Consider the following 24,057-nt stretch of genomic DNA (forward strand, 5'->3'; position numbering starts at 1 on the left):
GGAACTGGAGTCTACCCCGTCTCCATGGTGATGAGGGCGGGGAACGAGCAGAAGTTTGCGGGCCCTCTGCAGGCCCTCCCCCAGCCACACCTAGGTGCCATTGCTCATTTGGTTTTTATTAGATTGGGGTCCCAGTGCCCACCCTCCTCTTTCCTCCTGCAGGAGTGACACAGCTGCCCTAGAATGGCGTAGCATGGCTTCAGGGGAGAAAAGAGAGGGGGAAGCAAGATCCATAGAGGGCTGCTGGGGGAATGGGTCAGGATCCCCATCTGCCCTTCCACCCCTAAATTTCCTACAGTTATGTTAGTCAGTCCATCTGTCTGTCCAGTGTAGATCTGACACATCTGACTGCAAGGAGTTACCTTGCTCTTACTGCCACGTTGCAAAGTCCTAGGATTGGGCCCTACATATCTTCCATGCCATTGAGCACAAAATATTACTTATGTGGGAAAAGGCCAGAATGTTCACCTGTCTAGCAGCCAGTCTCTCCAATTATCACTGACCTCGTACTTCAGCTTTGTTCCTCTCCACTTACTGTTCCTCTTGTGTTGAGTGCTTCCTTCCCATACAATCTCAATTGCCTGTACAAACGCTGTGGCTTGGCTTTGTTCTGAGTCACCCCCAGCAAATCATCTTGTGCCAGCAAAAAGCTTTTTCTGTTCCAAATGCTCAGGAATGGTAAGCTGGCAACAGGTGGCAAAAATATACAAGTATATTAAGGAAACCTGAAGACAGAGGAGGATAATGCCACTCCCAGTTTGGCTGTGATTGTGCCACGAATTGGAGTGGTTGGTGGGGTGAAGGTATACAGCTGTTATTGACAGCACTTATTAGGGTCTTTTGCCTTGGATGGGTTACAGTATGCTCTAGTTTTCTGTTTCCTGCCTCTCTGTCTTTAATGCAGCCATCGTTCTTTCATTCTGCCTCAAATTTTCTTTTCCTGTTGCGGCCCACATCTGTTATTTCAGTGCTTCAGGACAGGCTCTGCTTTACGTGACATGTGTGTGCTATGCTTGTATTCCTCCTTCGTCACTGACCCATCGTTTATTTCATTGTTAATATGAACGTGACATAATCTAGGCAGCCAAATTCCACTCTCATTTACACTAGTGTAGATCTGGAGTAACTCCATTAAAATGAGTGGAATTACTCCAGATTTATACTGGTGTGAGTCAGAGCAAAATTTGGCTCAGAATGTGATTTTTATTTATTTATTTATTTATTTTTATAGAAGGGACAAAAATAGAATCAAGTGCCTGACCCATGTCCATGTCAAGTGGTGTGTTTGCAAAGCATCCTAAATGGACAATTGCAAAACCCATGGCAGCCTTGTCCTCCTAGATTTAAAACAGAGATGGAGCAAAAAAGAAAAACAATAGCACTGCGACCTCCGCCATACAAGTATGCACGCGTCTTCGGGAATTAAGATGAAATTGAACCTGGATTTGAACCACCTTACTTTTTGCCCAGGCCTCGCTGGACTGTTGAATTTATTCTGTAACTTGCTTTGCTTCCCTTTTACTTTAGTATTGATTTATTGCATCTGCTCATCTATCTAAGATTACAATAATGATTCCAAAAACTAAATAAATCATGTTAGTCTTTTATTCCAAGTCATATGTAGCTTCATTAAAAACTAATGAAGGATAATGTGATAACATATTTTGCATGTTGTGTCAATATATCTACATGAACCATGTGTCTGCCTTTGTGTCACTCCTTCGAAATCCCTATACTGGCTCCTTAGAACATTTTGCAGTGATTTTATTTATATTTAAAGTTTAAAATGGTCCATTGTACTTGGTCAATCTTCATTCTTTCTCCATATGTTCTTAGTCTAAACTAAGGTCTAAATTGCCTGGTTGTAATTTTTGGCACTGAGAGCAAGAGAAGCTTATAATTATTCCTCTTAATTATGGAATTCACTTCCTATTACTATTCAGAATAACCAGTCTGTTTGTATTAAAACCCAGATGTTCTTGACCACTCTGCCTTATTGATAATCTGAGCGAGTTTCTTGGGCAGCGACCTCTGACTCAGTCAAGAAAACTGCTGTATAGATACAGTTGTTCTTGTCACTGAAGTAAAATGAAAATGTCATTTGTTTTTGACAGCTTTTTGCAATCTTTGCATTTGCAACATGCGGTGGTTATTCTGGAGGCCTGCGGCTCAGCGTGGACTGTGCAAACAAGTCAGAGAGCGACCTCAGCATTGACATAGCCTTTGCCTATCCTTTCAGGTAATCCATTTTGGTTCTTGACCGTTCATATTCAGGGATGCAGCTCACCTGGAACCTGATCTGAATCCCACTGTCAACAGTGGGAAGACTCTCATTGATTACAGGCTTTGGATCGGGTACCTCTTTCAGAAAGTTTTGGACAATAAGGGTAGCATTTTCACTTAAGTGACATAGAAGCCTGTCCCATTTTAAAAAGCAACTTAAGAGCTTAAGACTCACTGAAAAATCAATGGGACTTAAGCTCCTAAGGGCCAGATTTTCAAAGGTATTTAGGTGCCTAAATGCAATTTTCAAAAGCACTTGAACAGGTTATTCTAATGGAAGTTAGGTGTTTGGGTACTTCTGAAAATCCCACTAGGCATCTATCTGCATCTTTCGGCACCTAAAATCTGGCTCTAAATCCCTTTTGAAAATGGGATTTAGGCTCCCAAATCACTTAGATACTTTTAAATATCTTACCCTAAATATAAGAGGAAGAAGGTGGGTGAGATAATATTTTTATTGGACCAACTTGCATGGACGGAAGAGACAGAGACAAGCTTTTGAGCTACACTGAGCTGAAGAAGGGCTTTGTGTAGCTCAGAAGCTTGTCTCTGCCTTTGCCACCAACAGAAATTGGTCCAATAAAATATCTGACTCACCTTCTTTCTCTTATATCCTGGAACCAACATAGCTACAATAACACTGCAAACTCTAAACACAAGAAAGACAGAGTGGGGCAAAAAAAATGTTTAAAATTGAAAAAATGCACATGCTGCTAAGGATTCTAATTCTGTACAACTTTGAGTGAACATGACGCCCCCAACATCACTTTTAAAATATGACTGAGGGCCACTCTAGGAACCTGTACTGCATTTCTAGACAACTATACTCTTTAAGAAATCTTGAGATGACAAGAACAATGAAGAATGTGTAGCCCAGTCTCAAATTAAGTACACCATGACCTTATCGGAAATTGTTATATTGCTTCTAGAAATTACATGCTGTTTTGCTTAGGATTTCATTATGCATAGACCAGAAATAATGGGTTCACCTTTACAGCGCTAACTGAGATATAACATCTTCCAAACTATGCACGCTGTTGGTGATTTCTTGAATTGCTGTTAATTTATGGTATATTTATATTACTCCAAAGAATCGTATTTCCTTTATACAAATGGGTTTTTTTCTTTTACTGTTCTGCACAGCCTTTAACATCTTTTTAGTATGCATGAGATGAGCTCTGAAAATTGAGTTATGTGAGTTTATAATGTGATTCGCTTTCAAATAGGTCATTTCACCAGCATTTATTATAGAAGTAACCGTAGTAAAGAGCTTTTAATTTAGATTATTATAAAACATTATTTTATTTTAAAAGTTAACACTAAATGGTAATTAAGTATCGACTGGCACTATAAGTGGAATGTAGAGTATTGCTTTGGGAAGAAAACAACCAGGTATACTGTATTATTGTTCATTAGGAAATGGCAATTAATTTGCAAATAACTACTGAGTAATTGTACCTTTCTAACAAATATGAAGGACAACTTGTCAATAGGATGCCACTGTAGCAAGGAAATCTAACAGAATTACTTAAATTATAGGACTTACAAGTATGTAGTTCCACATCAGAAGGGAGATGTCATTTATCGAAGGAGAATCTTAGGACAGATACTGAAGATACTCAAAGTGTTTTTGCAAACGAGACACTTGTGTGCAAACATCAAGTATTTGCATACATAAATTAGGTACTCAGAAATATATGCACACAGTCTCAGCTACTAACTTTGAAAATCTGTCCCTGTGCTTCCACTGGAAGTCAGTTATGTTTCACTTAACTAGTCTTTCCTATTATGCCTGTTATTCACAAGTGTTTCCTTTCTCCTTTCTCTTTAATGCTCATGTCAAGCGATGAGATAAAGTGCCTTTGTACAGGCTGTCAAGATGGCTAATGCAACTCTTGAAGCAACGGCAAGCGATCTGCTTCCTGAGCTCTCATTTATTTTCATGGCTCTTTCTTCCATTCTCTTGCAAACCTGATTCTGCAATTTGATCTACACAGGCAGAACTCTGACCACTAACTTCTATGGGACTCAGTAGGCATCCACCCACTCAGATCTTATTTCAGATCCCTAACCTGCACCCCAAAGAATGTGGGCTTTGTGCAAGCAGGGTGAATTTCCCACTGTTTGTTCCCTTGTGTGTCCATGACTGAATAAGTCTATATTCACACAGCAGTTTTTATCAAGCTGCCTTCTGATTTCTGATCATTAGCCGACAACTGAAGGAGGTGTGGGTGAAAGTCAGAAATGAGAGAAGCCGCACAGATCCTGGCTGTGCTTATAACTGTCATGGCTGTCAACTGTAGCACTGGAACATTTGAATAAGGGAGAGCTGTCGTTTTAAAAATCTGCCTTGCAACTTAACTCGAAGTGATACAAGCATGCAGAGGGCTTAGCAGATGCTTTCCTTCCTATTGCAGGATTTTTCACTCTTGTTCTCGGAAGTTACAGCAACCAGGCCTAGACTGAGTTTTTAAGGGGTAAATGTGAACAGCTTTAAACAAACAAAAATTGAGACTCATTGCCCAAGAAAGGCAAGCAGGATCTGGCTTTGCGGGCGTCTGCTGGCCAGCTTCTCATCAGAAAAGATGAGATTTCAAAGTAAGGAGCGTAACAAGTTTTGTAAACGTATTAAAGTGGTTTGAAGTTGATAAGAGGATAACATTTCCAAAAGTTCCCAAGTGATTTAGGGGCCTGTCTGATTTTCAGAAGTGATTTAGGCACTAAGGGTGCTGTGCTCAGCGTGATAACACCTAGCTGATTTAGAAGCCTAAATCTCATTTCTTCAGGGATTTAGGCACATAGGAGCCAAAATCCCATTGCCAGTTTATGGGATTTAGAATAAGTGCCTAAATCACTTTTGATAATGAATTTTGTCTCCTAAATCAGCTGGGGTTGCAATGTTTAGTGCAGCTAGGGCTAAATACCCTTAAAAATCTGTGCCTTTGGTGCCTAAATATGCAGATAGATGCCTAGAGGGATGTTCAAAACCACCTACGAAGTGCCTCACTACATCTTTAGTGGCCTTTTTAAAGTCTGGCCCTTAGGCCCTTTGGATGAGATTTTGGCTCTTAAGCCACTTAGATGCTTTTGAAAATTTTACCCAACATGCTCACACTAGAGCAGGTTCAGAAGATTTTCAGGGAAACAAAAGAGAGTTGGGTACCCAAATGCACTGGAAGTTGTGCATCCAACTCCCTTTTCTGCCTCTGAACCACTCCCCTCCAGTGAGTAGGAAGTTTAGGAATAAGTATGGAACCCAGGCAGAACTACTGCAAACCCAGGGCTTGTCGTCTGGGGATTAGCTCCATTCAGGTCTGACACTCCCCTTCTGATGGTTGGTCCCGCCACGTTCCTCCTTGCTCTCCAGGACTTGCAGTGCTTCCTCTTGTTCAATATCTTCATAAATGATCTGGAGGATGGTGTGGATTGCACTCTCAGCAAATTTGCGGACGATACTAAACTGGGAGGAGTGGTAGATACGCTGGAGGGGAGGGATAGGATACAGAAGGACCTAGACAAATTGGAGGATTGGGCCAAAAGAAATCTGATGAGGTTCAGTAAGGATAAGTGCAGGGTCCTGCACTTAGGACGGAAGAATCCAATGCACCGCTACAGACTAGGGACCGAATGGCTAGGCAGCAGTTCTGCGGAAAAGGACCTAGGGGTGACAGTGGACGAGAAGCTGGATATGAGTCAGCAGTGTGCCCTTGTTGCCAAGAAGGCCAATGGCATTTTGGGATGTATACGTAGGGGCATAGCGAGCAGATCGAGGGACGTGATCGTCCCCCTCTATTCGACATTGGTGAGGCCTCATCTGGAGTACTGTGTCCAGTTTTGGGCCCCACACTACAAGAAGGATGTGGATAAATTGGAGAGAGTCCAGCGAAGGGCAACAAAAATGATTAGGGGTCTAGAACACATGACTTATGAGGAGAGGCTGAGGGAGCTGGGATTGTTTAGCCTGCAGAAGAGAAGAATGAGGGGGGATTTGATAGCTGCTTTCAACTACCTGAAAGGGGGTTCCAAAGAGGATGGCTCTAGACTGTTCTCAATGGTAGCAGATGACAGAACGAGGAGTAATGGCTTCAAGTTGCAGTGGGGGAGGTTTAGATTGGATATTAGGAAAAACTTTTTCACTAAGAGGGTGGTGAAACACTGGAATGCGTTGCCTAGGGAGGTGGTGGAATCTCCTTCCTTGGAAGTTTTTAAGGTCAGGCTTGACAAAGCCCTGGCTGGGATGATTTAACTGGGAATTGGTCCTGCTTCGAGCAGGGGGTTGGACTAGATGACCTTCAGGGGTCCCTTCCAACCCTGATATTCTATGATTCTATGATTCTATGATTCTTTATGACTCGTTCCTCTAGCCATGTCACTGTGTAGTCCTCCCGTTCCAGGGTTTCAAAGTCCTGCCGGCTCAGCTGTCCGCATGCCAATCCAGACAGTCTTCCACTGCTGTGCCACTTTCCCAGCAGCTGGTAGGGGAACCCAGGCCAACCCACTAATCTGGGTTCCAGCTCAGGAACCTGATGTCCAACAACTACAGTCTGCTTGCTCCCAGACCCTGCCACTATTTCCCTAGTCTCTTTCCTTCTCCCTTCTCTATCTTCTGTCCCCAGTTCACTGGCCAAACTCCTTCCTCCCATGGAGTAACTGAAGACTACTTCCCCTCTTTGACTCCTTGGCAGACTCTGTAGCTGTTTAGAGCTATGCAGTGAATTGGGGATCCTATCAACATGCAGTTAGGAAGTTACTCTTTGATTTCTGTTCGCCATGTTACGTATTACAAAAAACGAATTTGTTGGAGTCTAATTTTCAAACTAGGAAATGAAATACAGAAACTACATTAACAGTTTTCAGAGTAACAGCCGTGTTAGTCTGTATTCGCAAAAAGAAAAGGAGGACTTGTGGCACCTTAGAGACTAACCAATTTATCTGAGCATAAGCTTTCGTGAGCTACAGCTGCATCTACTTCGCACCTGAATTACCCCCAGAGGTTCACATCTGTGCATTTCAAGAGATTTACAAACTCATTTCTGAAGAAGAATTTGCATAAAATGCCATGCCACACAAGGTGCAATAGTACTGTATAGTTATAACTAGCACTAGGTAAACTTCAGTACAGATTCTTATCGTTTTGACATCCCTAGCAGGACCTCCTCCCTGGTATTTACAAACCACCTACTCAGAATTATTTCTGCTAGTCTAAGCAGCTGATTATCATTCTGGTTTTAATTTACCCAATTATCCTGGTGCCTGGAAGCACTATTTCTCTGCAGCTAAGAACCTGCCAAGGTTGCCTTTTTTAATCCTGTTTTTACATTATTTTTTCAGATTCCAACTACATTTTGTAATGCATTTTGCTATTCATCAGTGTCACTTTGAAATCTGCTGTTTGAATAATAAGCCCTGATAGGCAGATATTTACTACTGGTGTTCATGGTTTTAGAGTGCATTTGATCAATATACAGATGAAGCCCTTTCAAAGTTGCTACACCCATTGTCACCTACATAACATATTTCTGAATTACTACCTTTGTGCTGAACACTGTTACTTCATAATTGTCCACATAACAAAATGTATTTAATGTGTTTTTTTCTTGTAAGTGGCAAAGTCGCATTGAAATGATCAGGCTTTCTCAGCTGCTGATTTAATAAAACCTTTCTCATAGCAAAAATGCAATGCAATAATGTATATTGTACTAAAATGGCATTAACTCAGCCAATCGGCATATAGGGATGCTAGGGGTTAATAACCCACAACAGTATGATTATCTCTCACGTATGCAAATCCCAGCACTGTGGCTGATGGGGAACTGACCTGAATAACGACTGTGGTTATATCTCAATAAACATATAATATGCAAATCTCTGTGCTCTGGCTGGCTAAGGGTCATTAGCCAATCAGAGTGCAGAAATGTGCATAATAATTGCATAGCTGTTTCATGCAAAATGATTGGCTAGTGAACCAAAACTCCACATTCCTGTGTGCACAGCAAATATGGCTGCCTCTCCTTCCTACCTCCCTGTTATGACACCCACCTCTGCTCCTCTCAGGAGCCCACCCTCACCCCATCTGCTGCTCTTCTGAGGAAGCTGCTGCTCCGTGGGCTAAGGCTTTTTTAATTTAAATCCTGTTTATCTGAAAAGCTCTCTCCAGCACCCAGTATTAGCTGCACTGATAGAGGAAGAGTCTTTTACCCTGCCCTAGTCCATGTTTAAAATAAAACTTTGAAATAGGAAAAAACCCACTGTTTATCAGAAGGCACAAAGGAAAAGCAGGAGAGGAGTATAATGTGTTATGTAATGAAACATATTGCAAATCATCCTTGTGAGTGCTCCTTCCCAAGAAGGAGGGAGGATACGTTTCAATATGATAATTTAAAGGTACTGCCTGTTAACTATTGAGTCAGATCCTGGACCTATAAACTCCTTCATTTTCAACTATGGGATTGCAGTAGCCCAACCCTGGTAATCCAGGGACACCCTCGAGTTAAGTAGTGTACAGACATTTATTTTAGCACCTGCTGGTTGCACTACGGATTCGATCCCGCAAGGTTTTGAAAATATTGGCCCAGAAGAGCACATGCTTAAATTACAACATGAGTCGTCCTCTTAGCATATGCGCAACGTACCTCAGGTGGCACGTGATCGGGATTCATCACCGGATTTAGTCCGCTGATTGGATCATTTGCTTCCCTGGGCCAGGCCAGGTACTGACGGGGAGTGCGACGAGAACGCTGATCCATGTAGCCCCACTGAAGTCAAGGTTAAAGCTCAGCATGTGCATAAATGCTTGCAGGGTTGGGCCATACTTACTAGAGAGATGGAGACGTTGATTGTCACCTGGCTGTTGTGGAAGGCCCGGGAAGCTGATGCAAGGGGAATGTGATGTTTTTTCCATTACCATTTCTATGCATCACAGCAGTGAACAAAACAGCATTAATGTTTGTCCTCATCGAGGCTGGCTCGAGGCACCAGCAAAGCAAGCGGGTACTTGGGGCAGCACATTTGCAGGGCGGCATTCGGGCCACCCTTTTATTTATTTATTTATTGGCTTGGGGGCTGGCCCTGTGGGCGCTTACCCAAGCAGATGCTGTCCCGGCCCCCAAACTGACGCCAAAGTCCAGGTGGAAGAGCCACAGTGGGTGGCAAAAGCTGGCCCCGGGACTGGGGTCCAGCAGCAGCAGTGAGTCATACGCGGGGGGCGCCTTGGGTCCGCTGTGGTTTGCGCCGCCGGCCGCGGCCGAGCCATCCGGCGGGCTCCGGCACGTGGAGCGCGGGACGCTCGGGCTGGGAGCCACCCCTGTGGGGCGCACGGAGCCGCCTGCAGGGCTGGGTGGAGCAGCCTGAGCCGCCCAGGGGCTGTGACAGGGCAGCCAGGAGCAGCAGCAGGGCCATAGAGGGGACTGGTGCCCGGGGCACGGCCGTGCGAGGCCCGCATCCTGCTCTCCGGGGCTCCGCTCCACGCCGGATGCTTCCTCTGGGGCTGCCCTGCCCCGGCTTCTCAGCCCCCTGCTGGGGCGGTCCCCCCAGCTCTGCCCTCCCAATTCCCAGCCAGTCCTGGAGGCAGGAGCCCCGGCTGGAGGGACCCTGGGCTGAGGTGCGGCCCGGGAGCCCCACTGCTTACCCCTACCCTGCCAGAGCCGGACCGGCTAGAGGTGAGGGGGGAGCGGGCGGAGTCAGGGCCCCCCCGGGTGCTGGGAAGGAGTAGGGGGGGATACAGCCTCCGCCCCTGCTAGTGTCATGTGCAGGATGCTGATGACCCGCCCTGGGAGCGAATTACCAGTGACCCAGGGCTGGGGCAGCAGTGTGGGGGGGAGGGCACTGGTGGGGAGGAAGTGGGGGAACCCAGAGCTGGGGTGGTAAGGGGTGCGGGTATTGGGGGGAGAGCCCAGGGCTGGGGCAGCAGGGAGGTGCGGGGCGGGGAGCCTAGGGCTGGGGTCAGGGGCAGCCAAAAATTTTTTTTGCTTGAGGTGGCAAAAAACCTAAAGCCGGCCCTGGTCCTCATGCTTTAATATCTTTTCAGTGAAATATTCAGTGCCTCTCCAAATAATCCTGTGTCAGTTTATGAAGTCAAAGAACAGAAAGCTCTGTCTGACTGGACTTTTTCATTCATTCTTTCTGAGTATCTCATTTGAATAAAAAATTCCTGGCTGAGCACCCTTTAAAGTTTGCTTGTTTGCTTGCTTAAAGTTAAAGCTTGTCGGCACATAACGGCTGGACTAGTATTTCTATTGAAATACGGAACCCAGGCCTGATTGCCAGATCAGAAGCCACAGATTATCATCAGGGAAACTGTGGCTAACCAATGCATTTTTAAACAATCTTCTTTTCAAAAAGCCTATTTTCTGTCCCAAAATGAACCATTTTGTTTTTAGGTTTCTCTTCTTCCAAATCAAATCCCTTTTATAAAAGTTTTGTTGGCTTTTTTATTGATGCTTTTGAATTTGACAGATTGTTAGGGGATCATTTGTTCTGCTAATCTGTGGGCATCTAGAAGACCTGCATAAAGGTCTTGATGTATTTGACCCACTAAATTATTATTTTTAAAATTAAGAGCGGTATCTCTTTGCAGAGAATTATTTCTGAGTGTATGATCCTGGCCATCGAGAGAATAGTTGCAGAAATGTCACTTCCGAAGCATGTTTGCAGTGTAGTTGTAGCTGTGTCGGTCCCAGGATATGAGAGAAACAATGTGGGTGAGGTCATATCTTTTACTGGATCAACTTCTGCTGGTCTCTTTGAAGAGTTCTGTGGAACTAGAAAGCTCGTCTCTCTCACCAACAGAAGCTGGTCCAATAAAAGATATTACCTCCCCCACCTTGTCTGTCTCAATTTAGAGCCATGACAAATGAGTGAAACAAGTGCAAAACCTTTATGCAGAGACAGATCTGGGAGGACTGGTTTGCAGGGGGGTAACAGAGAATCCACTTTGCTCAACACCGGCCATTCCACACTGGGGAATCCTAAGCTGCCTGCATAAGGCAGTTTTGTGGCATTGCTGAAGTAGCAGAAAGAAGCAGCCATAGCATGGGCCAGGACCTGGCCCATTGCCCAGTGAATAAATTAAAGCAGTGGAGGCAAGCGAGGGTGGAATCAGCGAAGATTTTGAAGTGTTTGAAGATGTTCCTCTTGCTGATAAGAAGCAGTTCTGCCTTTAAGGCATTTAGCTGAAGGTATCTGAGATGAAGCCAGAGGTTTGCTTGGCCAAGATGAGCAGTTTGGGTGAATGTGAACGGTTATTCAAGAGGTTAAAGTATATCCCGATGTACAGCCGAGCCTCCTCAACATTAAAGGGTAGTTAGGGATGAGGGTAGAAATAAGATGACTCCGATGAAAAGGCTGAGGAAACCAAATGCTGCACCCGCCATAAATCCAAAGAGGGGAGTGGTTTGTCGTGGTAGAGAAAGGTGAGAAAGGGCTGTTTCTTCAACCACTTTGCTGAGCAGTGTAGATTTGGGAATTAGGGTTGGGGGAAGGGATGGATAGTGGCAGAGTGTAGAGAACGGGGCAGAGAAAAGGAGCTGTTAGCCATAATGGTAATGTAATGGCTGGAGATGAGGGAGATGATGATTAATACATAGAGTTGGGTGAAAATTTTCGGCAAATAGTCAATCATAAAACACATTTTGGGGGGCACACTGAAACTGTGTGTGAGTTTGGGCTGAATTTGGCAAATAATTTCAGCAGGAAAAAAGAATTTGGAAATGTCTAGAGATTTTGTTCTGGTATTTTGAAAACAAACGGTTGCAGCGTTTCACTTTGAAATTTTTTTTTCAAAACAAAATGTTGGGGTTTTTTTTCATAAAATTCAATTATTTTCTCAGATCTATTGATAAGCAAAGAGGAAGTTGACTTTTTTAAGTGACTAAATTCTACCAGCAAGAAGCATGCAGGATAATGGTGAAAGAAGAAGAGGGCTTGGGGAAATATTTCCCCCTACATCTCTATAAAATAGACCTTCCATTTATTAGTAAAATGCTTTCATTGTATGACCCATAGTTTTAGTCACTGTACTGGGATTTAATAGAGCACATTTCTGTTAAGGGGATTTCCGCCTCTGCTTAAAAAATGTATTTTTCTGACCGTTGGAAAACTCAAAGGCTGCGTAACTCTACCTCCTTTGGACATGATCAGCATTGCTTCTTGTATCATGGTGGTATCTCCTTCTGTGAGCAATGATATAAGCAGGGATCCTAGTGCGAGTGGTGTCAATTAGTAATAGTGAAAGATAGAACGTGTAAGTTTACAGACCAGTAAGTGAATGTTAGGGAAGCCATGTCTAACTGGTGTAATTTACAGGATGAAGGACCATAAGAGAGAGTTGTAGCAGCAGCAGAACTAGCCGTGTATGTTCAAATAGGCCACCCACTGCTTTGACTCACAATCTTCCTGCTTCCTTTGAGTTTCATTCTCATTTGCCTGGCACTTTGTGCAGTCATTATACCAAATCAGAATGGTGAGTTACTCACTTTGCACAGGTTTAAGAGATTGTACAAGGCAGGGGAGAATCAGGCCTTTTGTGCTCACGCCCTGGGTTTGAGGGATGGCAGGGGTAGGGGGATGAGGGGGCTTGCACTGGGATAGCAGTGCCAGTGTACGAGGGGGCCTCCATTGGTGTGGCTTACCCCAGTAGTTGACCGGTGCAATGGGTCTACAGTAGGTGTCATGTTACACCTGTGCAAATTGTCCTCGTCTAGACAAGCCTCAAGACAAATTCAGAACAGAAATAAGTTGCATTATTTTTAACAGAGAGGGCAATTAACCAGTAGAGCAACTTACCAAAGGACGTGATGGAGTCTCTGTGACTTGAAGTCTTTAAATGAAGCTGGGATCTCTTTTTAAACGATATGCTGTAGCACAAACACAAGTTATTGGGCTGGATGTAGGAACTTCACTGGATGAAGCGCTCTAGCCTGCGCTATGCTGGAGGTCAGACTAGATCATAATGGTTCCTTCTAGCCTCTATCAATCTGTAAAAGTCTCCTTAAACCTGCTTACCAAGGTGTGACCTCCTTACCTATCACCTCTGAACTATGCCCATTGACGTAATATCCAATCCTTTAAGGCTTTGTGTTCAATAATAGATCAGTAAAGCTGGAGATCTTGAGCTCTATTGCATAATTATATACAGTTAGTATAGGCATTTAGGAATAGGTCACTGCTTTTATTATCTTCATCCACCATGCAGCTTCATATCGTGTTCTCAGCAATGCCTTTTATGCCTAATTTTGGCCCTCTGTAGATAGACAGATTTGCCTAACCAGGCCTTTTTTTTAATAGCTGTAGTACAAACTGGAAGTGAAGTGAATAAAGACCATAATGTGGCATCCCACTGTGCCAAGCTCAGGAGGAGAATTCTTCTGGGTTCATGCTGCTCTAATTGTGACATTTTAGCAATTCCCTATTCGTTTTAATGTAGCCTAATAATACAAAGCCAACTTGAGTCTTCAGTATCTTGGTTTTCCCACAAGAAGACATAAGTATTAGTTTATGCTTCTTTTCATTTAACTCTGAGTCACATACTTTAGTTATGTATGGTATTATTGGAAAGAGGGAAAGGTTTTATTTTTTTAATAGGGCATTGAAAAGTACTGACGTGTTTTTCCATGTGTGGTTGCAGCCTTTAACAACAACCTGGTGGTCAGATTTGCAACTCGTGTAAGTCAACATAGCACTCTTGAAGTCAATGTCAACGTTCATCAACTTCAATGAGGCTACACGGATTTCCACCAGTTGAGAATCTGGCCCTTTGTTTTTGACTGTGATGATTTGTGGAATCTGTGTGTGTACAATGTATAAATTCTGTTGGCTGTCCAATTGCTGTATCATTGAATGCCTCAATGTGTGTGGAAACCACCATTTGCTGTCAAGACTGTAGAGTGTGTCTCCCAGACCAGGGAAATTGGAGTGGCATTAAAGCTTGATGGCAGAAGCCGCTCTGGAAAATTCGTGGCTGAAGCCCAGAGAAACCAGTCCAACCCAATTAGCTGGAAGGGGAAGGGGTTCAGAGCAGAGAGGCTCTGCGGGACTTGCAGACACAGGAAGCTTGGCCAGGAAGGAGGAAGAGAGGGCCGTACGGTCATAGCAGACGGGTCCTTTTGAACTGCAGGACCAAGCGTGGAGGGAGGAGACTGGCTGCCCAGGAGAGAGGGAGACTCCATGATTTGGAGGAGAAGCCATGCACAGGAGAGGGGATCCTGGACTTCTTGGGGACTCTGACTTCAACGCAAAGAACACTCCAGAGTGGTGAGGAAACTGAGGCAGGCAAATGCATATGGCTGGCTTATTGTTCGGTCTAGATCTGCATATATCCTGTGATATATCAAGTAGAGAGTGATTGGTTTTGGGGAAGCCTTACAAAGCCCATGTGTCTCTTTGCTTTCACTGTCAAGTTTCCCTGAAGAGGTCAGCCGTAAACTCAGTGCAATGACAAGGTTGGAGCTCTGGGAAAGGGGATGTTTAAACTACTGGAGGCTGAGGGGTACTTGAACATCAGGGTAGTTTCAAGTTAAGCACATGCTTAAGAGCTAAGCATGTATGTGGAGTGCTTTGCTGAATTGGAGCCTTAGTAAAGGGCTGTCCATGCTTTACAGATCTCTAAGGCTCATCAGTAACTGTCTTGCTACTAAATTTGAAGAGCAGCCTCCCTATCCCGGTGAAGAGTATCACTTGATGTACATATGTAACACCGACAGACCCCGGTCGTCGGCAGGCAGGATCGAACCTGGGACCTCTGGAGCTTAATACATTAACCTCTACTTGTTAACTAAGGCTGTAAAGCAGATTCATTAATCTCTCTCTCCAAGTGGTCTGGGTGCCACTAGATTGGACAGAACACCACAGCCAGGATTTGTTTGGGTTACATACTTCCCCTAGCTGAGGAAGCATGTCCCAAGCTTCAGAGACTTACCAGTTGATATCCTGCATGAGCCCCCACTTGTAACACCAAGAGACCCGGTATGGCCCACCAGCCATATGGCTTTTAGCTCATGCAGTAGAGGCTCATGCACTAAGCTCCAGTGGTCCCAGGTTTGATCCTGCCCGTGGATGACCAGGGTCTGTTGGTGTTACACATACACACTAAGGAGACTCCTTTAACACGTAACTGACTCTGAAGTGAATGGGAAGGAGAGTGGTAGCAACATTCTACAGGTACTGTTTTGTGGCAAAGGAGGGAACATTTGGATTCTTAAATCAGCACTAAATTGTAGGCTCCTCTGTTGTACCCGCAGCAATTGCATTTTTGATGAATTTGCGACACTATTGTTCCACACTGGCTTCTTTCTCTTAATTGACATGGTATTTTATGCTTCTTTACGCTGTTTTGGGGCCAGAGGAGCCTTCACTAAGGCTTTACATATAGTTGATTCTTAAAGTGTAAGTAATCCTTGGATTTATTAATGTATTCAGCTCTTTCCCCATTTCCATTTTAATATATATTCATGCAGGGTCTCTGTGGCATTCTGCATGTCGTCGGGTTTTATCTATGCCTGCCACACGGAATTTTTTTCTGAAAGCAAGACTTTTTTTCAAAGTTACTTCTCTTGCAGATTTTTTTACACTTTGTAATACTACTCTTTTCTAGAATATTTTTGAACATTTCAAGCCCTGGCTTCAATGCCAGAACATAGGCAGCCAATGCAGAAAACATTCCTGCCTCCTTTACTTTGGTTGGGATTTGACTGAATTCCCATTGAGATTATGTAGTGTCAATGTAGTGAGTAATTGAACAAATTCTCCCCCTTTTCCATCTTCCTTCAAAGTATGTGTTCACAGTGCTTCTCTAGAATACCGATTCCAAATCTAGAAGAGTCTATGGACCCATTTGGAAAGCTTTCACAAGATGTTTTTGGTCTGTTCTGCTGTTACCCATGGCTCAGGCTTGAACTTATTTGCCTATGGTTTAGTGAAATATATCAATATTTCTATCCACAGTTAACAGATTACTGGGAGTGTATGTATGATCTTTGCTAATATGGCCACATTCTTTTATGAAATCTAGTACTGCTCCTGGATTCTTAGGTAATTGTTGTGGCATTTCAGGCCAGACCCTTAAAGGTATTTAAATGTCTAACTCCCTTTGGTATAATAGGTGCTAAGTGCCTAAATACCTTTGAGGATCTGAGCCTTGATGCCTTCTTCCAGCAGTGCTTGAGTTCAACTATTCTGACTGCAATTTATCCATGTGCTACCTGTAGACAAAACAAAAGACCAAAAAAGTCCTGTCTTTGGCATCGACAGTGTCCTATGCTCACCCTGCTCATCTCTTCCCTAAGAAGAAATATGAAAGTTTGCTGGGAACAAAATTAACTTTTATTGGGATTCTTGTAAACTTGTGCAGGGGTCTAAAACTAATTGGTTAAAGTTCTCAGGAACTTACGTTGTTGTTTTTTTAATTGCATTTAAAATACAACGTTTCAGGATAGACCGTTGCTGTGTTTTAATTAATTTCAAGCTCATCTGAGCTCCTCTTGGTGCTAAGATTTCTGTTTTCTAAACCTAGGCCCAATTCCAAGTGAACTCCTCCTTTTTCCCATAGGTTGGCAAAGGATTTTGAGTGGAAACATGGTTCTGGCCGAGCACCAGGAAAACCACAGTGGTTAGGGTTGAGTTTCACTTCAACGGGGGTTAGGTTTTTTTGTTTTTTTTTTTTTGGCTCATTCAAATCTGAATCATAAGGTGAGATTCAGGTGGTGCAAAGCTTTGTGAGTGAAAGCAGCAGTGCTCAAAGTGTTGGCTGGACTCACTGCAAACTTGAAGTGTGATTTATTGTACAAGATGTTGACCACCCCCTCCCCCCGAAGAAACAGAATGTTTGACTCAACTGCTTTTCTGATGACTTCCTTTGTATATTCATCATTCTCTGCAGTGTCCTTTTCAAAGCCTGGTCATTTATTTTCCCTACAACTGTAGCATTTGCTGTTTGGCAAAGGTTTTTTGATTGGTTGGTTGGTTTTGGTGGTACTGGACCTCTGATTATTTCTTAGTTGGAACCAACTTCACCTGTCAGGACAGAGGAGGAAAACTGGTCTTGTGCTAAATCGCAGGACTGGGATTTGGGAGACCTGAGTTAAACTCCTGACTCTGCTACAGTCTTCCTGTGTCACCTCATAAATCACTTAGGCCCAGATTTTTAGAAGTATTTAGGTGTTGCTACACCCAGCACTGCAACAACTAACTGATTTAAAAACCTCAATCTCCTTTTCAGAAGGGTCTTGGGCACTTCGGTACCTAATCCCATCATCCATCAATGGGATTTTGGGTCCTAAGTGCCTAAATCCCTTTTGAAAAGGAGATTGAGGCATTCAAATCAAATAAGCATTGTAATGCTGAGCCCAGCAATGCCTAAATACTTTTAAAACTTCGGGCCGTAGAGTCTCTGTGCCAAAGTTCCCCATTTGTAAAAAAAAACTACCTCACAGGGGTATTTATAGGATAAATTCGTTAACGTGTGTGAGGCACTCAGAGATGACATGTAAGGTGAAATCAGTGATGCGAAGCCTGGATATTTTCTTAACGTAAATTATCGGAGTTACACTATATGCAGAGGGGGTCTAACAGCATGTAGGCAAACTCCTCGTTCAGAAATCTCAGCCCAGACGCCAAAACCTGGTTCTTGGGAAGCAGAGATGAATGCACAGAGCAAACTCCTGTGCTCTTTGCAACAGTTCCGCCCCCAAAATATGTATAACAAAATGAACAGTGACACAGCAGGTACTGTCTTCAAGGGCAGCATACGGCCCACACGCTAAGAAAAAGAACTTGACTGTCTCTGTGCCACCTCACGACTGTCACCATAATAAAATTGGGACAATCTGGGGATTGGGTTTTGCTCTGCTGGGTCGACCACCGTGAAGCTCAATCTTGCCGAGGCCACGCATAACAACTGGTGGTGTTTTGCTTTGGGCATCAGTGCTAGATTTTGAGATAATATAGACGTTGAGATCGGGAGGGGGGGACAGACACGAAAATATAGCCAGTGTTTTTCTTCCTCCTTGACGTCTGTGAGAGAGTGCTCTGTGAATTTACACTCAAAGTCCTGAACCGCTCTGTCCTATTGAGGCTGATCTGACCACAGTAGGATCGTGCTTGCATAAAGGGATCCACAGTTACCATAGAACAGACTGCACCATTCCCTTCCCTGCAGCTGGGTGGCTGAGGTGGCCGAGACCTGCCAATTCCAGGAGCTGGATTGGCCCCTTGGGACTGTCGCTGGAGGCACAAGTTACAGCAGCCTTCAAGCTCCTGTAATTTGCACCAGAGGAGAGTCCTTGCACAGAGTGGTTCAAGGATCAGGGGAGCATTGAAGAGAGTTAAAGGCATCTGTGCATTGCACTCAGGTCTGGTGAGCATGCATTGGCCTTGCGTGAGGACCTGGCCCTCATTTAACAGAGAACAAAGTAATGTTACAAATTCCACGAGGTGCTTATATGGCTGATCTTAAGCATTGGGGATGTTGTGTCTGTTGCTCTTTAGGTAACAAACATAATATGTGGCAACCAAATGGGCACAGTTGGATTCCAAATAAGCAAGTGTCACGTGGTGACTGGTCCCTTTATGGGGTGATGGGGCCAGCTATACCTGTGCTGTAATTAATTAGTTGCTTCCCAGCCTGAGGGGGTGAGTCTAAGGAGGACCAGGTGACAGCTTAATGGACATTTGGGCCTTATAAAATGATTGAGAAAGATCGGTCTGAGGAGTGGAACCACCAATGGCTGGCTGGTTTCTGTGGAAAGCCCTGAGCCAGGGTCTGCAGAATAGTATTCCATGGGAACCGGCCTCAGGACCCAGTGCTCTATACTGGAGCAGCAAAGGATGCAAAGAACACAGCCCAGCAGGGGCTGAGAATGGTACACCGGAGAACCAACCTGGGGGCCCAGTGCTCTCTCCCAGAGCCAGAAAGACTCTCACAGGTAGCCCAGAAAGGGACTGGGAATAGGGCCCAGAGGCAGGCTGGAGAGAAGCCCCTGACGGGCAGAAGAACCTTTTTGTTTGTCTGGATGTTTAGTTGGACTTCTGCTACTCCAGAAGGGGTCAAGTTTTGTTTGTGAGTTGACTCTGGGGCTAATCCACACCTGCAGCACAAACTGGTGTGTGCAGAGCTGTGGAGACCCACGTCAGGGAAGGACACTGAGGCAGGAAGTACCCGTAATGCCATACTCAGCCAGGGGACTATAGGACAGCCATATGCCATGAAATGTATTTGCTAAATATATACTCATACGGAAATCCATCAAAGAGGATCTCAACCTCCCTCCATCAGTTGTGGAAGTTATAAAAGCCATCAACATCCAGAAAGGATGGTATTCTAGCAGAATTATATAAAGTAGCAGGCCCAAAGGCTACTGAGGTGTTTCATGACATCTTGAGTAGCATTTGGAAGGAAAAAGAAATGCCACAAGACTTCAAAGATGCTATTATTGTATCACTTCAAAAACAAAGGCAGCAAAGCTGACTGCAGAAATTACAGAGGCTTTGCTCTCCTCTGTGCAGCAGGGAAAATACTAGCTTGCATCCTACTGAACAGACTCATTGCAAACATATCTGAGGAGACTCTACCAAAAGCGCAGTGTGGATTCAGACCAGGTCGCAGCACTATGGACATGATCTTTGTTGTAAGGGAAAATGTTTAGAGTAGAAAATGGACCTCTATGTAGTTTTCATTGATTTGACCAAAGCTTTTGATACGGTCAACGGAGAGGGTCTATGGGCTATTTTACATAAACTGGGCTGCCCAAGAAGGTTCCTACAAATCATCCATCTGTTCCAGGACCACAAGACAGTGCAAGTGCTTGCCAGTGGTGACTTTCCTGACGTGTTCAAATGGAGTGAAGCAAAGCTGCGTATTTGCTCCAGTACCGTTCAACATGTTCTTTGCCCGTGTCCTCAGCCACAAGGGACTTGGATCAGGGGATATACATCTGCTGCCGACTCCATGGCTCCCTCTTTCATAGGACCCTTCAAAAGACCTTCAAAGACTCAATGCTAAGACCAAGATGCTGGAGAGACATCTCGTTGAGGCACTTTTTGCAGATGACTGCACCTTGATGGCCCATAGACATGACGACCTTCCGGTCATTGTTGATAGATTTTTCTGAAGCACCCCAGCTCTTTGGCCTCACCATCAGCCTCGGGAAGACAGAGGTCTTGTTCCATCCAGCACTTCATTCCAATGCCCCAGTGCCGGCCATCTTCATCCAAGGTACACAGCTGAAAAATGTGGATCAGTTCAAGTATTTGGGCAGCATCATCTTGAGTGACAGTTCCCTTGGTAAGGAAACTTCCTTCAGAATTAGTAAAGCCAGGCCGACTCCAAACAAAAGTCCTTAACCAACACAACATTCTCTCCACCAAATTGAGGCTCTATAGTGCAGTGATTCTAACATTTCTCCCGTATGGATCTGAGACGTGGACTCGCTATACACGTCACATTAAACAGCCATAGCAATTTCATATATGCTCCCTCTGCTCACTAATGAGCTTTCACTGACAGGACAGAATGACCAATATTAAGATCCTTGAGAGAGCAAACACAACCAGCATTGAGGAAATGCTACCGAGAGCGCAACTGAGGTGGACCGAACATGTCATCAGAATGGAAGACCACCGCCTCTCAAAACAGATCCTGTATGAGGAGCAGAGTCAGGGCAAAAGAAAGAAGGGTCGTCCGCATAAGCGCTTCAAAGATAATCTGAAGAGCAGTCTCCAGTGGGCTGGCATCAATCCCAAAGAATTTGAGCAAATGGTTCAGAACAGGACTTAGTGTTGCTCTCTGACAAGATCAGCATGTAACAGGTTTGAGCGGGATTGACAAAATCATCTCCAGGCTGCACGCCACAGAGCTGCATCATCAAACATCCTGGATACAGACTTCCCTTGGCCTCAGTGTGGCCGACTCCGTGCATCAGGGTTCGGACTTCGGAGTCATATGCACAGCCAGAGATGAGAACTGCGACAATATCGTCATCATTGTCAGCAGTGGACTACGAACACCACAGACATGGAAGGAGTAGGTACATACACGCTGCAGTCCTGGCCAGTTTCTGATGGCTTCTAAAACACAGATCACAGTGAGCACCACTCAAGGGCTCACACACTTATCCTCTTCCCAGAGGGAGAAGCGTGTGGAGTGGAGTGTCTTGTTTTGGTAGGGTTTAGTGGAAATATGCCTTGCACTTGGAGTGGAAAGTGGTGAGGTTTTGTGATAGTCCTTGATTCCCTGTCCTTGTTCCTATACGCTACAGAAAGCCTGATTCTCCACCCCCCACACTAGTAATATACACCTGTGCAAAGTGTGTGCAGAGTGTATATACGGTGCCGCTGCCCCTGGAAGTGAGAGGAGAACTTTGACCGGCGAGAGTTTTATACCCTCTTTGCCCCATTGTAAATGTCTGTACAAGGAGCAAAACAGAACCCTTCTTGCCTTTTATTTTGTTTCAGGCTCTATTTCCGATGGGACTGAGATACTGCAAAAATACCAACAGTGACTAAAGGCTTTTGCAGGCTGGTAGAAATAAATTGTTTCCTTGCATGCAATTAGAATTGATTGTAGTTGTTGTTGTTTTGCGTAGCAGTGGCATCTACAGGTCCCAGTCAGTGATTGAGGCCCCACGGAACTAGCGCGGTTTTTGCCTCCAAAAGCTTAGCATAAGGTGAGAGACAAGAGGTGGAGAAAGCAGAGGGGACAGGGTAGAGGACATGGCAGCAGTGAAACAATGGTGTTTAGTGTCACAAGCAGCAGTCACCATCTGCCCACTGCTTAATCATTGACTTTATACAGAAATAATCCATTTATCCCACAGTGGCATATACAGCACAGAACATGTGAATAACAGATTGTCTCATTAAAAACAGAACTTCAACAAAAATTGCATTGATCAAATGTTTGCACAATTGCCATGAGCAAGGGCCGGGAAACTAACGAGTCAGGAAACTGAAAACATGTGAGAGAGGAAAATATTTTCCAGTATTATGACTAGAAATAACCCAACAGAGAGTACACTTTTAGTAAAGCTTTTCCAGATAAATTGCCAGTGGCATATTACATTTTTTTATATAGTGTCTGCTGTGGAATTACACCAATACACCAAACACAATTAAACCAGAATGCTTTCTGACAGCATTCTAGGGAAGTGGAACCCTTTTAAATCCCTAAAGCCAGCTGTAATAAGAATGAGATTTTTAGGATCGATGTAAGGGCCTGGCCCTACAAACATTTCAGCAGGTGTGTGATGCATATGTGCAAGTATTTTCAGGATCGGGCATGTAGTGAAGCTGATGTCTGAAGCAGGGCTGCTTGTGATTTTGCGTAACCCTGGGAAGACCTTAGTAAAAGTTATGAAAGGATTTTAAAAGTGAACATCTCTTGACAGTGATGACAGTGAACAGTTTAAAAAAATACAAGGGGCCAAATCTGTAGCAACTGGATCAAGTTCTTAAGTGACACTTGATTTTTTCTGTCCTGTATTCACAAAAGGCATTGGGCCAGTTTTAGCAGTGATGTGTATATGGCATAAGTTAGATTAGGTTTGCCAACTTTCTACTCACACAAAGCCAAATACCCTTGCCCTGCCCTTTTATCTTTCATCTGTCTGCTTAACCACACCACACCTTCACAGAATCCTCTGCTCCATCTTGTACTATAGATGTTTGACCCTGAAAGGGCAAAGAGAACTTTAACTCTGAAAGACTTTGAAAAGATCACATGCAGTATTAAGATATCATCTTTCTTTGAAAATAGATCCTACCTGACAGCTTCTTGATCCTGAGAAATAAGTGGGGTGAGTGGAAGTCACTGGATAAAGGTTAGAATTGATGGGAAGTGGACACAGAATGGTAGGAACAATGGAATAGTCCACACTTCGTAGTAAAGCTCCGTATGCAAGTATCCACATTATTTAAGAGTAACTTCTGGAAGCTCTTATTATTGCTTCAGTTCTGCAATTAAAGATTTCCCGCATTGTAAGGAATCCCTCTTCAAAGGCTAAACTTTAGAACAGGAGTGAGGTGTATGCTAGGGATTCCAATCATAGTGAACAAAAGCTCTCCGCTTCATTGCTGTTCAAATGTTACTCTTCCACAAAAGAGCAAACCTGAGCCTAATCTGGCTAATTGCAGGAACCAACAGGGTTCATAAAAACTCCAGATAATAATCACAAATAAGCTACAGTGCTGATTGACCTCACCTCTTATCAGTGGCTGCTAGTCGGCTCCCTCTACCCTCCTTATTACTATAATAGAACCTGCTTCTTGGCTTGCTACTATCAGATGGCCTTTCTGATGTTGCTGGAAGAACATACTTTCCTGCTTGGTTAAGAACATACTCTCCTTTGCTTTCCCTTTGGAGAACCATGTGGGAAACATTGGTGCTTCAGAAGATGTTGGCTATGGAAAAGAATAAATTCTTGGGGATTTCAGAAGAGTGGAGACCATTCCTTCCCAGACAGGAAGGATGTTGGAGTGGTGTATATATAAGAAGCTGTTTCTGGGAACATGATTTAGTCCATTAGAGGAATGGCTAACAGATGTAAGGTCAGCATATGCCCACTTCTGCAAATATTCTTCAAATGGAGTTGATGAAAGATTTAATATTCAGCACCTTTGTAAGATGCACTGCTTCTCTATATGCACAATTTCTCAGAGAAAGAATGGCTGAAGTCCATTGTCTGCAGAACAAATCAGCATGCTCAGGAGGAAGTGCTGAGAACTTAATTATTTCCTAATGTATCTAAAAGAAGTTTCTTTACTTTGTTCCTTTGTTCACTAGAAAAA

The 24,057-nt window shown here is 44.0% G+C and overlaps 1 protein-coding gene across 1 annotated transcript in view; it reads left to right on the plus strand.

Moving 5' to 3' along the window:
• The window catches only part of SYNPR (synaptoporin), a 100,993-nt gene that overhangs the window by 48,579 nt on the left and 28,357 nt on the right, over positions 1 to 24,057 (plus strand). Inside the window, exon 4 of the mRNA XM_077821417.1 lies at positions 2,115 to 2,239. Coding sequence (XP_077677543.1) covers positions 2,115 to 2,239 — 125 coding nt within the window. The remainder of the gene's footprint in view (positions 1 to 2,114; positions 2,240 to 24,057) is intronic.

Source organism: Eretmochelys imbricata, chromosome 7 (genome assembly GCF_965152235.1).
Source record: "Eretmochelys imbricata isolate rEreImb1 chromosome 7, rEreImb1.hap1, whole genome shotgun sequence".
In the NCBI taxonomy this organism is placed as follows: Eukaryota; Metazoa; Chordata; order Testudines; family Cheloniidae; genus Eretmochelys; species Eretmochelys imbricata.